General features: G+C 53.7%; 4 protein-coding genes across 4 annotated transcripts; 1 reads left to right on the top strand and 3 right to left on the bottom strand.

The window, feature by feature from the left end:
* Nucleotides 1-973: 973 nt before the first annotated feature.
* On the bottom strand, nucleotides 974-2,380 carry SPBR_04991 (uncharacterized protein; the record flags this gene model as incomplete). The annotated part of the gene is made up of 3 exons (XM_040763268.1): nucleotides 974-1,080; nucleotides 1,259-1,990; nucleotides 2,278-2,380. 3 exons carry the CDS (start codon nucleotides 2,378-2,380, stop codon nucleotides 974-976), a joined length of 942 nt encoding a protein of 313 aa, XP_040615696.1.
* A 3,083-nt stretch (nucleotides 2,381-5,463) lies between these two features.
* SPBR_05156 (protein sco1) lies at nucleotides 5,464-6,483 on the bottom strand (the record flags this gene model as incomplete). The annotated part of the gene is made up of 2 exons (XM_040763433.1): nucleotides 5,464-6,096; nucleotides 6,187-6,483. The coding sequence occupies 2 exons, from the start codon at nucleotides 6,481-6,483 to the stop codon at nucleotides 5,464-5,466; spliced, it is 930 nt and encodes a 309-aa protein (XP_040615697.1).
* Nucleotides 6,484-7,330: 847 nt separating this feature from the next.
* On the top strand, nucleotides 7,331-9,487 carry SPBR_04753 (phd transcription factor; the record flags this gene model as incomplete). The annotated part of the gene is made up of 1 exon (XM_040763030.1): nucleotides 7,331-9,487. One exon carries the CDS (start codon nucleotides 7,331-7,333, stop codon nucleotides 9,485-9,487), a length of 2,157 nt encoding a protein of 718 aa, XP_040615698.1.
* A 1,017-nt stretch (nucleotides 9,488-10,504) lies between these two features.
* Nucleotides 10,505-11,077, bottom strand: SPBR_05345 (uncharacterized protein; the record flags this gene model as incomplete). Its single annotated transcript, XM_040763622.1, has 1 exon — nucleotides 10,505-11,077. One exon carries the CDS (start codon nucleotides 11,075-11,077, stop codon nucleotides 10,505-10,507), a length of 573 nt encoding a protein of 190 aa, XP_040615699.1.
* Between the last annotated feature and the right edge of the window lie 4,329 nt (nucleotides 11,078-15,406).

The following is a 15,406-nucleotide window of genomic DNA, read 5'->3' on the forward strand; positions in this document are numbered from 1 at the left end:
CACCACTGTATACTACAAGCACCAGGGTACGAACAAAGGAAGAGAACGTGGGATAATCAGGCTCGACACGTTGCATAGAGTACCGATGACTGTCGATCCTAAGTAACGACTGGTCTGTCGGCTTTCTTGCATGCACACACACACAACTGGCGCTGGGGCGTTTTTGCTATTCATTTTTCTGTCTTGGCTACTCATTTGCATTTTGTCTCTGATAGTTCTCTTTGCATTTGCACAGGACATTCGCAACGCCCTGCGTGTATCACTCCTCGGGAACTAGGATAGAACGGGCACGACTGGGTGAAGGAGCGGACGAGATAGGCTCTTCGGTTTCCATATAATAGTACATACAATCACAAGCTCTCAAGACACAGTGGAAATGGTACACAGGAAGCAGAGTTGATATTGTGTCATTTTATCGTAGTTAATATGAGGTGAGGTGGGTTGCACTGCGTGGCTGGCCGTAAAGAAAAGATACGAAATCCATAAGTCATATTGTTTTCAACATTGCAGCATCGTCGTGATGGCAAAAGTTGATCCACCGCGTCAAGGTCGTTTGTCACATAACGGTACGGCCGTTGTGGAAAAAAAGAAGACCAAAAAAAGAAAGACGGGAAAGAATGGAAAAACAATGAAAAGCATCGTACATGACACAGAGTAGCCAGTAACCCAACGCCGTTTGCACACCGTAAATGCAGAAAATATAATGTTGTCGTCCAAATGTTCCGTGGCGCCCAAAGTAATGCGTTGACATGCGCCGAAAGACTAAAAAGGAACTTTGAAACGCAAAAGTGTATTGCGTCCAGTTTAGGAACATCAAAACGCAAATGGAAACCGAACGGCCATGTAATGCCTGGAGAGGAGACAACTAATAAAGGAAAGGGTCTGTCCAGTGTGGTGGAAATAAATGAAGTGAAGAGAAGAAAGGGGAAAAGAGCAATTCTTCTCTAGACGACCTGCGTCTGATGAAATATTCCTACTGCACGCGCCGGGAGTGGTGGTGCCGCAGAGAAGCCGGCGAGAGTCCACTGGCGTCGAAACGACGGCGCAGCCGACCGGACCCATGACGGTTCTTTATTTGTCCTATAAGGAAAGAGAAAAGTGTTGACCAGGTCAGTTTAGTGGCCAAGGAAGGGATGGTGTAGACGACTATGACGGTGGGAACGGGAGGTCGGGGGAGGAGGTCTCTCACCCGCGGTTGCGGGGGGGGACGGGACGGAACGGTGGGGCGAAGAAAGGGTGCTGGGGCGGGCAAACGAACCAAGGAACCAATCCCAGCGACGGTCTTCACGGTGAAGTGCTTCTTCGCCATGCGTGTTGTTCTCGCGAGCCATGCGTTCGGCACGGGCGCGACGCGCGGCCGTCTCGCCGACAAGGTACGGATCCTCTAGAGGGCGGAACGAGCCGTTGCTCGTGCTGAGGCGTCCAATGGCGTTGTTGCCGCCGCCGTTGCCGCTGCGGTTGTTAGAGGCACTGCCACCAGCGTTGCCGTTGCCAGCGGAGGCATTTCGGTGGGCAGCAGCAGCAGCCATGCGCCGACTGGCGGCAGCCTCTTCTTGCTCCATGCGTTCAAGAACGGCTAGGCGGCGCATCAAACCTCCAATCTCAGCCGCGGCGGAGGCGTGCTCGGCGGCAGCAACCCGACGCAGTGCAACGGAGTGGTAGAGACGGGCGTTTGGGCTGGTCGAAATAGTTGACCATGAAGGCACGCGGAAGCGGGACAAGTCTGGGATATCGTCACGGCGCACGTTGTCCATGCGCGCCGGAAGCGCAAACACGGTCCCGGCGTCGGTTGCCGATGCGGCGGATGCGGAGCCACCTCGTCGAGCGGCAACAGTGTTTGCTGAGTGGGACTGCAGGGCGGGGACCGAACGATGCCGAGGCGGAGCGGCGACACGCTCGGCAGAGCCCACGGGCGGGGCCGTGTAGGGGGGCAACAAGCTGCTGTATCCGGAGTTGGGGACGGTATAGTGCAATGTGGGCGCCTCCGAAGCTAATACGGGGCGCGTGATCCCAGCCGTTAGCGGAATTCCGAGCCGAAGGCATGGACGAACTTGATATAGGCTGTCTGTGAGGCATGAAGGGTGGCACGCAGACTGCAGGCGTGTTGGGGCGAGAGCCATGCGCGGGGCACGTTGTTTGCGTGCCCTGGTCTGGCCGGCCGACGATCGGAAGATGCCGATGACGACACATTCCGCCCAGATACGAAAGCAGTCCAGATTCTCGAGAATGACGGCGCAAAAATGGCAGGAAAGTGCTCGGACAGTACGCAAAACTTACAGTATGAAGGCGCTGCTGAGCGGATGGAGGCCGTCTCAAAATCCTCAGCGGTAAGACCTTCCATGATCTCGTGAGAGCGGCGAGGAACCATGACGTCGGCCATTTTGACGGCTTCGTGTACTTTCTTGTCTGAAGATGGGTATTATTTTGCTCGTGTACCTGGCTGGTTTCTGTGTGTATGATTCGGCAGTGGCTGGCGCAAGGGTGTTTTGTGTATTAAACAGGCAAGCCCAGAATAAGGAATGACACTGTGTTCAAGTTTGTTGACGTGAAGCGCAAATAACGAAGGGCGTCGTTGATGAGAAAGAGTCCAGCGAAAAGAAAACAAGAAGAAATCAACAAGAAGACGAAGAAGGAAAGAAAGCAAAAAGTGGCACAAAAAGACGAAAAGACAAAAGGGAAACGGGGAAAAAAAACGATTGCCCAGGCCACACAGAGAATGAAATGTGGAACAGAAAGCAGCCCGAGAGGGGGAGTGGGATCAAGTTGTGTGGATGTCTGCGACCTGAGGATGTCCTGTGCCTTGTGTCCTTCCTTTTCGACTTGGTTCAACTCCGTCGTTAGTATTACTCCGTATTGATATGGAGCGCGGGCGGGCCTGCAGGACGTTGTGGGCCGCCCGTCTTGATGGTGAGGGTGAGGGTGGATGGGACTGGATGGAGCTCGTCTCTGATGTCTCCTCTTTACCTCGTCCTCTGGCGTCACCTACGGGCGCCTTTCAGTCGAGTAAACAAGTAAACGAATTAACAGAGAGTGGTGTAGTAGGTGGTAAGCGGTGCTTTGTGCTCATCTGCGGCGGGGTGCCTTTTCGTGCGTTAGTAGAGCGTTCTGGTGTTCCTGGTCATCCTGGTCTTGCCAGTTTGTCTTGCTTGATGTTTCGGGAGAGTTGAAGCGATCATAAATGCCTGATGCGGGATTAAGCAAGACGATGGTTGTTGTCATCCGACCACTTGCCCTGTTGGTTCGGTTCATTTCATACCTTTCTTTCTCTTGGCTTTTCTTTTCCTTTTCAAGCCGAACTGACCCTTCTTTTCTGTTCGTCCCGCGGTTGGCTGTGTTCTCGCCCCTACGCTTGCCCGGCGTTTCTGTCTGTCCCTCGGAAAAGCCAGGCCAAGAGCAGTAAGTGGGTGTGTGGCTGGTCAACGGCCAGAGGCGGTTCACAAAATATGACACGTGAGGGCTTCCAGAAGGGAGGATTCAGACGGAAAAAGTGTGGGTGGACGACCCGTGGGTGTGCAAAGCCGCGCCAGAAGAGGCAATAGGCCAAGCTGAGAAAGTTGAGAACTGAATGCGAGGTGGGGTGATGAGGGGATGGTTGGCACGTAGAGTGGCCGTTAGCCCTGCGACCGGCGCCGTCTTAGCTGCGTTTTCTGAACAGGAACGGGGCTGGGCGAGGGTCTCGTTGTCTGCACGAGGAGAGGGGACGCTGCAGCAGTCGACGACGGGCGACGACACGCATAGGGATATCGTGGAGCAGTGGGATGTGGAGGGGTTGGATTGTGAGGCCGGGAGGGACAGTGTAAGTGGAGTTGGGTGGAGATGTCGAGAGATAGATTGAGAAGGGCTTGGGGCAAGGAAGGCCAGAGGACAGGAAGACAGGACAGTGAGGTAAGTCCATATGATCTAGAAAGTCGAATGCGCCGAAAAGCAAACACATTGGTTTGCCAGTGTCGGAAGTGGTGTAGAGCCAAACAGGGCGGAAGAGTATAGGGCAGAAGGGGTGTATGAGTTGTCGTTTGATGTAATTGGTGACGAAAGAGCGCCGTGTTCCAGCGTCAATCGATGACGAACAAGGCGGAACCGCGCTTGGTTGGCGTGGGTCCTGACTAGGATGTCGTGTGTTATAGACTGACTGAGGCTATATCCATCGAGAGCAGAGTCAGAAGGGAGAAAATGGACGGGATGCTTGTGCCATTCGGTGCATGGCACAACTCGGGAAAGACCAGTCACTATGGCCACTACGACTTCCTGTTTAAGTATAACGGACAGGCCAAGAACACACCAATAGGGCAAGAACAGCTGGCGCAAACAGAAGGAGGCACCCATGCAGCAATGAAAAAGGAAAGAGCGATACGGTCAGCCCTCCCCAGATACGAATACTTCTCAAGCCGGAAGAGCGAGACGCAGGCCAAGCATGGGGCAAAGAAAGCAACAGCGGTGAGCAGCAAAGCAGGATGGTCTGGGAGATAAGAAGTAAGACAACTGACACCGACCTCACCAAACCATCCTCTTGTCGCCATCCACGTTAGACGCTTATGTAGATAAGGCGGCCGAGTGCCCGATGGCGACTTTCGTGTTTGCATGTCTGCTTCCAAGGAAAGAGCCCGACGGTTCCAGCAATCTATCCATTCTCCGTTTCTCTCGGGGAAAATATGGAGTTGTTGTGGGAGTAGATATTTGGATCAAGAAAGAGCTATGGCGACTGGCTGGATCGCAGTTTCCTGGTATGTTGGCGTGCGGGACGAAGGCCTCCCGCACCCCAAAAGTGCGTAATACGTTTTTGGTGTGGGCTGGAACGTTGTGGGCCTCGCTTGCCAGTCCGCGCTCCTCCGGAACGGCGGGATAGACAGCTCTCTGTCGCCCTGAGCGCGTTGTTCAACCACATATCTTACCTTCGCAATGTTGCTCCACCTCCGACTTGAGGACAGTTCAGTATTATTTCATGTTTTGAAATAGACAATAGTCTAGTACAGACTTTCAGTACAAAGAAAATAGGCAAACAATCCTTTCTGTCTCGGTGTTGGAGCCGAGACTGCCAACATAGAAGGGGTCACTGCTGTCCACTACGTCGTATATCACACTCCCTTTGCAGCCGGATTTCCGAATTTGATATTGCAATATTCATTGAACGGCACATGCCGCGGTCATGCTTGACTGCTATGGTGCACTGCTATTTGGGTGCCTTGGTTGGCTGATGTTTACATCTGCTGCAGAGGATCATGGCGGCTGTGAGAGATGAATCCAGTATATGTTTGATATTCATGAGTAGAGAGGAAAGTTGATCGCCGCAACCTATCCAGCTTCTGTTTTTTTGTCCTTTTCGTTGTTATGTCTCCCAGTTTTGAGCCGTCTTCCTGCTTATGATTCCGTCGCAGTCCAAATACACCAAAAGACCATATTCCATGTTATATACAGTTTCTGTGTCGCTTCATCTGTTGCACAGCCATCTTCTTTTATGGCCCTTGCCTACCGCCCCCGCTTGTAGTCTTTGATGTGGTCGGCAATCAACTTGGCACCTTGCTCCGGTGAGTGCTGACGGCCCAGCGCCTCAACAAAGTCGCCCTCTGGGTCCATCAGGTAAAAGTAGATGCTGTGGTCGACCAGGTAGTCCTGGCCAGGCTTGACGTCCTTTGGCGTGCTAAAGTACACCCGGTAGGTCTTGCACATGTCCTTGATCTGCTCGTACGTGCCCGTCAGACCGACGAAGCGCGGGTGGAACTCCACCAGGTACTTGCCGAGCACATCGGGCGTGTCACGGGCCGGGTCGCACGTCACAAACACGGGCAGCAGCGCACCAGGCTGCTCCGCTTCGACGGCGTCAAACATGCGCGCCATTTTGTCGAGTTCCTCGGGACAGATATCCGGGCAGTGCGAGAAGCCAAAGTAGACGAGCGAGAAGCGACCCTTGAGGTCGGCTTCTGTAAAGGCTTTCCCGTTCTGGTCGATGAGGTTGAACGGGCCGCCGACCTTGGGCCGGCCGACGCCCTTGTTGGCATCGGCGATGCGCTTGCGCTTCATGCGCTCCTTTTCGTGCTCAAAGTACCACATCAGACCGGCGCCGGCAAGGATAAAGAGCACACCTGCTTTCCACGAGAAGGGCTGGCTTGTTAGTAAGAGGATTCGTAGTCTTGTTTTCTAAAGAAAAAAAATAGCAAAAAAAATGATGTCGTGGGACAAAGAACGACATACTCCTGACCGGTACCGGCTCTTGGCCTCCTCCACAGTCTTGAATTTCGTCCTCCGCTGCATCACTGGCAGAGATTGTGGCTGCCAGTTCCCGCATGGCCCGGCTCCGGCTCTCCGTGCGGCCGTAGGCACTGGCCGGCGAGAGGTGCCGCTGCTGTTGGATGCGACCTGGCGGGCCAAAGACGTCGAGAATGGCCGCATGCTCTGGGTGGACCCGTTGCGCTGTGAAGGGAGGAAATAGTTGTTCAAGTTGCGGCAGACGCCCGCAAAGGGCGTCGCCCTCGAAATGGAGCGGCTCATCGGAGGAGAACAACGAATATGCGATCGAGAACGAAGAAGGCCGAGAGTAGTATCGAAAACGAAGGAGAAGCCTTGAGTCGCTTGGCGAGTCAATTGCAGTTGGCTGCGCCAGGAACAAGATGATCAATGTACCTGACGGGTGGCTCTGGTGTTGGTTGCGAGTTTGCTGGTTACAAACGTCAACAGGGCCGATGCTGGTGACGTTGGCGATCTTGTGGTCGCGGTCTGATGTTTGGAGCTTGCTGTCTTGCGGGCGGACAACTGAAAAATCCTTGAAAGCTATGATAATCAGCGCGGCGGGACAGAGGCATCTGGCCACTCACAGCCCACTGTATTGAGCAAGTTACGGACCCACTTCTTAGCTCCCCGCCACCTGGACCTTCCCTGACAGCACATGGACACACGCCTGCCGCGTCGCGTGTTGCACGCTGGAAATTTAAAGTGCTTTTTTTTTCTTGGGACGGTTTCGCGGGGTGCGCCTGCCTTTACCGCATTTTGGCAGTAATTGCTTAGTTGGCAGCGCTAGGCGTAACGTCAGCCTCGACTCCGACCAGCATCATCACTTCGTCCTCCCATTGCGTTATCTTTGCTCCTCTTCTTTTCGTCCTGTACCAGCCACGTTTACGACTACCTGACACGCGACAGCGCACATGTATTCACCGGCTGCGAGCCGCTCGCGACCGTAAGGAAGCGCTCTGTTTCGCGCGCTGTGTGTCCTACGCCCCTCGAGGCAAAGGCGAAAGGAGCAGCCCGACATCGCTACTCCCGATTCCAACTCGAACTTTGCGATACCCAGACCCAGCGCCGGTGCGACGGACGTCGACATACGCCATTCGCCTCCGCGACCATGCCGGCCTCCAGTGGTGCGCCGTCGCGCTCCAGCCGCTCGCCCTCGCCACTGTCCACGTCTTACTCTCAAGACTCCGTCCCGGCTGCGTTCACGGGCAGCTACTTTGCGCCCATCGTCGCACCCATCGTGCGAACCGGCTCAATCGACAGCGACGTTCACATGACGGACGCTACCGACGGCACCGCCGACCACCAACCAAAAGTAGAGGGCGAGCGGTACTCGTCGCCGCTGTCTACGGCCTCGACAGGCACGTCGGCACCGACGAAAACACGAAAGAGAAACTATACAGGCGGCGCTGCTGCCGCGTCATCCTCGTCAAAGCGCGGTGGGGCCAAGGGAGCCACGTTGAGAGGCGGAGGAAGCGCGGCCAACGTGCGTCGGGGCGGCGCGGCCTCCAAGCCGAAGAGGAAGGGCACAGCCGCACCGGCGACAAAGTCAAAATCAAAGAGTGGCAGTGGCAGCAGCGACAAACGAAGAGATCCCTACTCGACAGCGTCTCCCAGCCCACGACCCATCAAACGCGAATCCAACAGTAGTGACGAGGACGCGACCGGCGACAACCACTTGGAGGCGGACGACGAAGACGACGATCTCGAGGACGATCGCTTGGGCGGCCACGATGGCAACACGTCCGACAACGGGCCGTACTGTATCTGCCGCGGGCCCGACGACCACCGCTGGATGATCCAGTGCGACGACTGCGAGGACTGGTTCCACGGCGACTGCGTCAAGATCACCAAGGAGGAGGGCGAGGACATGATGCTGAGCTACATCTGCCCCAACTGCACGATCCCGGGACGATACGTTACCCGTTTCCGCCGGCTGTGCTCTCTTCCGGGCTGTCGCAAGGCTGCGCGCCTCTACGGCGACGACGGTTCGTCTCCTTTGCCGCCTGACGAAGCGAGCCACTTTTGCTCCGACAGCCACCGCGACCAGTGGTGGGATGCCCTCCTGGGACGTGTTGTCCAGGCCGACCGGAGATCGGGCGCGTCGGCGGCAAGTTCAGCCGCCGCGGAAGCCAAGATGGCCGTCGACCTGTTCACCCCCGCCCAGCTGGTCGCCGTGCTCGCGCACACCGACGAACCCGGCGTGGCCCAGATGCTGCTGCACGGTCTCGTGCCGGACAACAAGACCGCGGCCGATCTCGACGCCATGATGACCGTCGAGGAGCGCGCCACGACGCAAAAGTCGGCCGCCGACCGATACCATCTGGCGGAGCAGATTGTCATGTGCAAGAAGATGCTGCAGCTGCTGGACATGGCCAAGACGCGCAGCCAGGAGGCCATCAAGGCGGGACTCGTCGAGCGCGACAGCTGCGGCTACGACGATCGCCTGCAACATGTCGCCGTGCAGCCGCACTTTTCCCTGTTCCTTGCGAGCGCCGAAGGCGCTGCGGTATTCCGCGCGAACACGCTGCAGGCGCCGCAATTTGACGAGGAGGGGCGTGCCATCGACTACACGACGGGCAGTGACCTCACACACGCAAACGACGGCGACGACGTCCAGGACGGCGAAGGGGACAAGACGAAAACCCCAGCGACGGCGGGCATGTGCGGCAAGCGCAAGTGCAAGGCGCACGCCGGCTGGTTCTCGACGCTGGCCCGCGACGTGCGCATGCAAATCCAGGAGCTGACGCGCCAGGCCGCTGCCCTGCGCGACAACGAGACGCGCATCCGCCTAGCCGCCATCCAGCGCACATTTGTGAAACAGCACTCGGCCTACGAGGTGCGCTATGTCGGCGACTCGGATAACTCCTTGACCTCGTTGGCGGGTACTGACGAGGACGAAAACGAGGACGACGACGAGGACGAAAGTTTTGAGAGCGAGAGTGACGAGGCGACCGAGGAACCCGGCCATCCAAGTGATGCCGTCGACACCAAGATGGACCATATTGGCGACGAGGACGAGGACGAAGACATGGTAGACCTCGTTGGCTATGGCGACGACGACGAGGACGTCGGTGGCACCGATGCACGAGCCGCAATGACGGACGAGCAACGGACAGGCGCTGTGTCGCGCGACTACACCGCATCACCGGCCTACAACCGCGGTTACGGTGGTGAAAAGAAGCCGGTCAATGGCAGCAGCAGCTATGACGACGAGCTGCGGCGCAAAGGTCATAGCCCAAACACGGACGGCACAGTTAGCGACTGACAATGTCTGTTTGAAGCAGCCGGCAGGCTTCATATTGTGATGTAATATAATTGAAGAATCGCCGGTGCACTCTGTGCACTGTTTAAGTGCATTGCTTGCGGATGTCATCATAGGAATCGCAAGGCGTTTATTTTGGGTGCCTTCATATAATTTTGGTTTGCATATACAGAACGTTCTTCTCACCACTTTCACGATCAAAGGCGGTGAAACGTTCACCTGGCAATTTATGGTATCAACGGCAATCCGTACAAAAAGTTGATATCACAAAAATGAAATCGGACCACACCACTAGATGCAGACCTTGTGGTAGCAGGCCGGTTGGGGATTTTGTTTTTGCTCTACAGCTCGTCGTCAATTTCAATGCAGCATCCGAGAAGGAATCAAGAGAAAATGCTGTAATTTGAAAAGAAAGCCTGGGAGAGAACGGGGGTATAACAAACGTATCGTGACAGGTAAGATAATTGAAGGGAAAATAATAATGCTAAAGATATACGGACCGTCACCGACTAGGCATGCTTATGCCGGACGACAGTGGGGCCTGAATAGAAGTGAAGATATACATGGCCATGAGCCTGGTGATATGGACAATAAATGGTAAAAATCCAGTAACATTGCGCAGTCGTACCTGCGAACGACCGACAGGAGAGGACGTCTTTCCAGAAAAGTAGTGACCAAAACAAAAACCAAACAAGGCTCGCTAGAAATCAAACGTAGATACAATGAAAATGAAAAAAAATACAATAAATAAGGAGGAGATGAAGTGAAATCGAAAATAACTTTCAGATGAAAAACAAAATACCATTCCCAAAGCAACGAGCCGTGAGGCAATGCCGTTTTTAATGCCAGCCGCGAGGCTCATTGTCGTCTTTACGAAGCCCCTGTCTTTTCTCCTCTTTCGTCCTTTTTTTTGTGGCAGGGTGAAAACAGAAATAAAAATTAAAGAGTGCCGAATCTACTCTTCTGTAATGTTCGTCGTCGTCGTCATAAGTCGTTGGAGTATGGTATGCATGCAGGCTCTCAGTGTCGGTGACGTCGGCTCGAGTGGCCGTCCCGGTGTCCCTCACGGCGCCGAGATGATGAAGAGTGGCCGTGACCGTGTCCGTGCCCGTGGCTGTGGCTGTGACTGTGACTGTGACCGCTGCCACTGCGATCCATTTCGAATTCAGCTTCTTCAAGGCGTTGCCGAATATCGCGAACGATCTCACGAATGTGGCCAATGCGGTCAAAGTCGAGTTCGAGCTCGTCGATCTGGCTGTTGATCTTCTTGAATCGCTCAATCTCGGCATCCGCATCCACAATCATCTGGCCTGTTTCGTCATACATCATCTGGGTTGCGACCTGGGACTGTTCGCTCAAGTAGTCCATCTGCTGGGCGATGTGGTTCATCACACGCTCAAAGTATATTTCGAGGGCAGCAAGCGAGCCGTGGTCGAGCAGAAACATGCCCTGTGATGACGCACGGCTTGCCGCCCGAGACGATGACGAGCCATTTCCGCCATGAGCAAGTGCAGACTGTCCTTGGCGGAGAAGAGAGAGCTCGTCACTGCTGAGATTCAGCTCGGTCGGGTCGATGACCTGTGATGAGGGCATGGTCGTGCAGGTTTGAGAGCACGAGCGCACTAACGTGAGGCGAAATGTGGTGTTGGGAGTGCGTCAAACAGTAATGGACTTCATAAAACGAGACCTCGTATTAAAAATCCAAATATTTTCTTGCTCAGCTTAAACTAAAGCTGGAGCTCTTTGGTTATGCGAAGTGGGTGGTCAGAGGATCGCGAAGCTATCGAAGTAAGTAGGCTTTCGTGAACTGTGAATGGATTGCCGCTCGTTTTTGTAACGATGATGTCCCAGGATCGTGTGACGAAAGACTGGGAAACAACTTTTGTTGCGTAGTGTGATGCCTCGGCCGGGAGGAGAAAGCCTGCTGTCCTACCAGTCTCCGGTCTTGGGTATGAAGCCGGAAAGAGACAAATGATATCTTGAGTTCACAATAGTAGCTCCTCCTGTTTAGCCCTTGCTCTGACCAACATATGAGGCGCAGCCTTAGTTTGTAGACGGGAGCTCTATGTCGTGATTTCGGGACGATGGTAGCTGTGGAAGCAGTCGCACGACCTCTGACGTCGGCCGGGACGATCGCCGGCGGCGACAGAAGCTGCGATCGTGCGAGGCTATGGCGAGCGGTTTTCTCTTCGTTACTTCGAGGTATGGGCTATATTCGGGGTTGAGGATGCCGTGGAGGGTTGGGAGCGTGGCTTGATTAAGCTGTATAGGAGGCGCGCACGGCGTCATTGTTTCGAAATGGCGACGGCCGGCATTGCATATCAAGTCTAGTCTTGCGAGCGGAGAGGAACGAGCGCCAAAGCACCCTAGGCGCACCGTTTCTGTGTCGAGGAAGATACGGAGAGGAAGGGAATCGTGACAGCAGAAGATGGTTCGAGTACCAAGAATGGTCAAGGAAGAAAATGTCGCGGGGGAGGGGGTGCTCCAAAAAGGAAAAAAAGAAAGCAGGGGAAAGCGAGAGGACGACAAGGGGGTGGTTATTGTTAGCCTACAAAACAGAAAACCGGCCGTTGGAAGTTTCAAACTTTTTCATGAGCAGACACAAGCGGACCAGCAGCGAGAGACGATAGCGGGGAGGACGATGGCGGGAGAGGATTGAGGTGAACCAGCAGCGAAACACGACGTAGAATAACGAGCGATGAGCGAAAGCAGCAGCCAACTACTCAAGAAGAAACGGTGCAAGTTGGTAGATAATAGGGCAGGAAGACAGTTGGGAGCGGGAGAGACAAACACAGTAAAATAGGACGATCGTCGAGGAAGATGGAAAGGGGAAAAGATGTGAAAGATGTGAAAGAAACGTAAGGGTGCGGCGATCGAGATGCCTGTGCCGAAATGTTGCAGAAGTAGGGTCGTCGGAGAGCAGCAGGTGGATATTAAGTATAAACCTCGTGCTCTGCAATTTTTACTTTATACAAGAGGAAGAATACTCCGTAGCACTCTGCAACGATAAGTGGCCGCTGGGTCCTTCCAAATTCGTGGGGGGGCCTACCCTGGCCGGGCGGTCTGCTGAAATGGGTAAAGATGCTGCAGAATAAACCGCCGTCAGATTGAGGTGCAGTAGCTGGGACTCGCCGACTAAGAAAAGGTTGCAATTTTCAAATGCTGGATACGACAGAAGGAGATCCGGTGCCTTGGGTTGTTGGATGACAGGAGAGGTGGGATATTGTGTGCAGATGAAGGTGTAGGATGAACCACCGATAGAACACAATGTCCTCTCACACGCGCCGTAAATGGTTTGTGTCGCTGTGTTTTTTTCTGGAGTCCTTTTTGTTTTGAGCTTCCGAGTCTTGTTCTTTTGTATATTGCGATTCACACCGACCAGGGAATCTCCCCGTGCCGTCTCACAGGTCGGGCCTCACAGACAAACAAGGCCAAAAGCTCAACTTTGTCTCGCCCGTTCGTGCATGTCACGATCGTATCTGATAAGATGTCGGTGTTTTCTGTATCCTTTTGTGTCTTGGGTGGCTCCGGTTTCGTTTTTTTGCTGCCGATATGCACGCAGCCGTTTTGCGTCTCGACCTGCGGGCCTCAGAGTGCCTGATTGGTGTCAGTTTCGATCGAAGCTGCACGCTGCAAGGTCCCCGATGTGAGAGTGGGGATTTTCGACATGCCAGGAGAAGCCTGCAGGAACGGGAGTGAACGAAAAGGGATAAACGAAGAATAGCAAGACCCAAGTGGGCAATGGTGACAAAACGGGGAGACGCAGATAAAACGAAAAGGAAAAAAATAATGACGGGAGGGTGGAAAAGGTTTATCAGGACAGAGTGAAATGTCAAAGGCATGCAAGTCGGCGTCTCAGTGTTCTTACCTCGTCGTGTTCGGAACTCAGTGGTATCGCAGAGCCTCTAGAAATGGCGTACATGCGCGCGTGTGTATTTGTCGCGCTCTGAGGGTAATGTCAACCGATGGTTGAGGCGATCGTGGTGTTGGTGATCATCAAGGCAAAACGGAACTATAAGCGAGGTTTTTCATCGAAAAGAATCGGGAAGAGAGGACAAAGAGCGTCTAGGTCAGCCACTTGCCGCCAACAGCCCGCGTCAAGCTAAAGGGTGAAGGGGAAATCGAGCGAGGAAAAAAATATAGAAAGGAGAGGAAAAGACAAAAGGGTGCGAGAGGAGAGAAGTGCGAGAAAATGCCAAATTCAGGGGGCATTGAACGAATAGCCAAAAAGGGAAGAAACAGGAAAGGGCAGAAGGAGGGCAGGCGCGACTCAATTACAGAATTCTATTGCTACATATGGAAGGTAGGGACAGAATAGTCAAATGCAGACTTGTAGCCAACGAGAAAGGCCAGTAATAGAGTTAGTCACTCTTGCTTTGCGTAATATTCGTTCCTGGACGGCTGGGTCGTCCTTTCCCAGGTGTTCATCCGCTTGTTCCTTCCGGCCCAGAGAGGTGGCTTCGAGGTGAGGAAGGCGGCGGTTCCTTTTTACCAGGCGGTTTGCTTGGTTTGTCCCCTGACGATGTGAATTCCTTGTACTTTCATCCCATGTCCCATCCTATACAACGAGCCCTCCTATTTTTCCCATGTTCTCCTTTTCTGTATTTTACATTGCCGTTCTATCCAATTCCGAGTCCTTCTAGGCGCGCGCACTCGCACATAACCACATGCACGCCCTTTTTGGTATCCGCCCAACTGCATATGCAGCTACGTCTAGAGTGCAGCGTCAAATTCCGGCTCCCAAACAGGAGGTGTCACTGCAGATAGCGTGGGACTCTGCAGAAAAGACCAAGCGGGGACTGGGGGTGTGCGCCCAGATGATAGGGGCCTGCAGACATCCAAGCCAGTTCTTTGTACTCCGTAATTTGTACGGAATACTCCGTACGACAGACATGTGCGGCGCATTGCACTGCGTCATCTGGGAACGCCCAGATGGGCACAGACCCGAGCTCATCGGGTAGACAGGGAGGTTAATCTTGAGAGGTCTGGTGATACTCACATGGATGACATGGGTGGTGCTCACGGTCGGAGCAGCAAGGGATAGACATGCCACGAGCTGAGTGCATAAGATGAGAGGTGGCTTGGGAGACGCATCGTATCTCACTTTTTGCGGTCCGTGAGTCTGAGTAATAATAGTATGGGAGGCGGCAGGTCTGCCGATCATTTATAATTATGCGAGTGTACTTGTCGGTTACCTTGCCGAAGATATTGTGAGGGTTTAATTTATTTCAAGCGACTCAATAAGTGGCTTTTCAAAGGTAAAATGATGCTCTTGAATATTGCTGACTGAAAGATTATTACAGAGAACAGCAATACAGAAAGGATACCAGACATAAAACTTGAAAACATGAGACGAATGACCCATGGTAGAATTCTGGCACTTGATGGATAAGTGGGCTGTACTAATCGACTGGTTGTCGAACGGAGAAAAATGACAGGAAAGCTTCTGAATACATGTTCATCCCAAAAGGAGGCAAAGCATGGGCAATGGCCGGCAGTTGCGAGCTTCCCATTCGCTATTTCGTCTTCTGGCTGTGTCCCTGGTCCGATTCCTGTCATCCCATTTCCCAACGGCCAATGCAGCATGGCTTGCTGCGAGTAATCACAGCCAGGGTCTTCGTTTAAGGTTTGCTTTGGCGAGATGGTCCGAGCATTTTTCTATCACAGCCACTGCCTGTTGGCCGTTGGTTGTTTGCTATGTGACCTGGCCCCCAAAATGAACCTTCACCGGTTCCCAGCTCCATGAAGCTTCCAATAAATGGATAGACCGTCTTTTTGGAGGGAGTGCAGAACGGGGGTCCAGTGAAAGTGAGTCTGCTTTCCTCATGGATTCCGACTCTAACGCATATATGGCGAGCGTAAGAAAACAAATAAGCAAGTGTAAACTATTATTTCATATAAGACATAATAAAAAAATTGAAA

This window comes from Sporothrix brasiliensis (genome assembly GCF_000820605.1).
Source record: "Sporothrix brasiliensis 5110 chromosome Unknown Cont21, whole genome shotgun sequence".
NCBI classification, from domain to species: Eukaryota; Fungi; Ascomycota; class Sordariomycetes; order Ophiostomatales; family Ophiostomataceae; genus Sporothrix; species Sporothrix brasiliensis.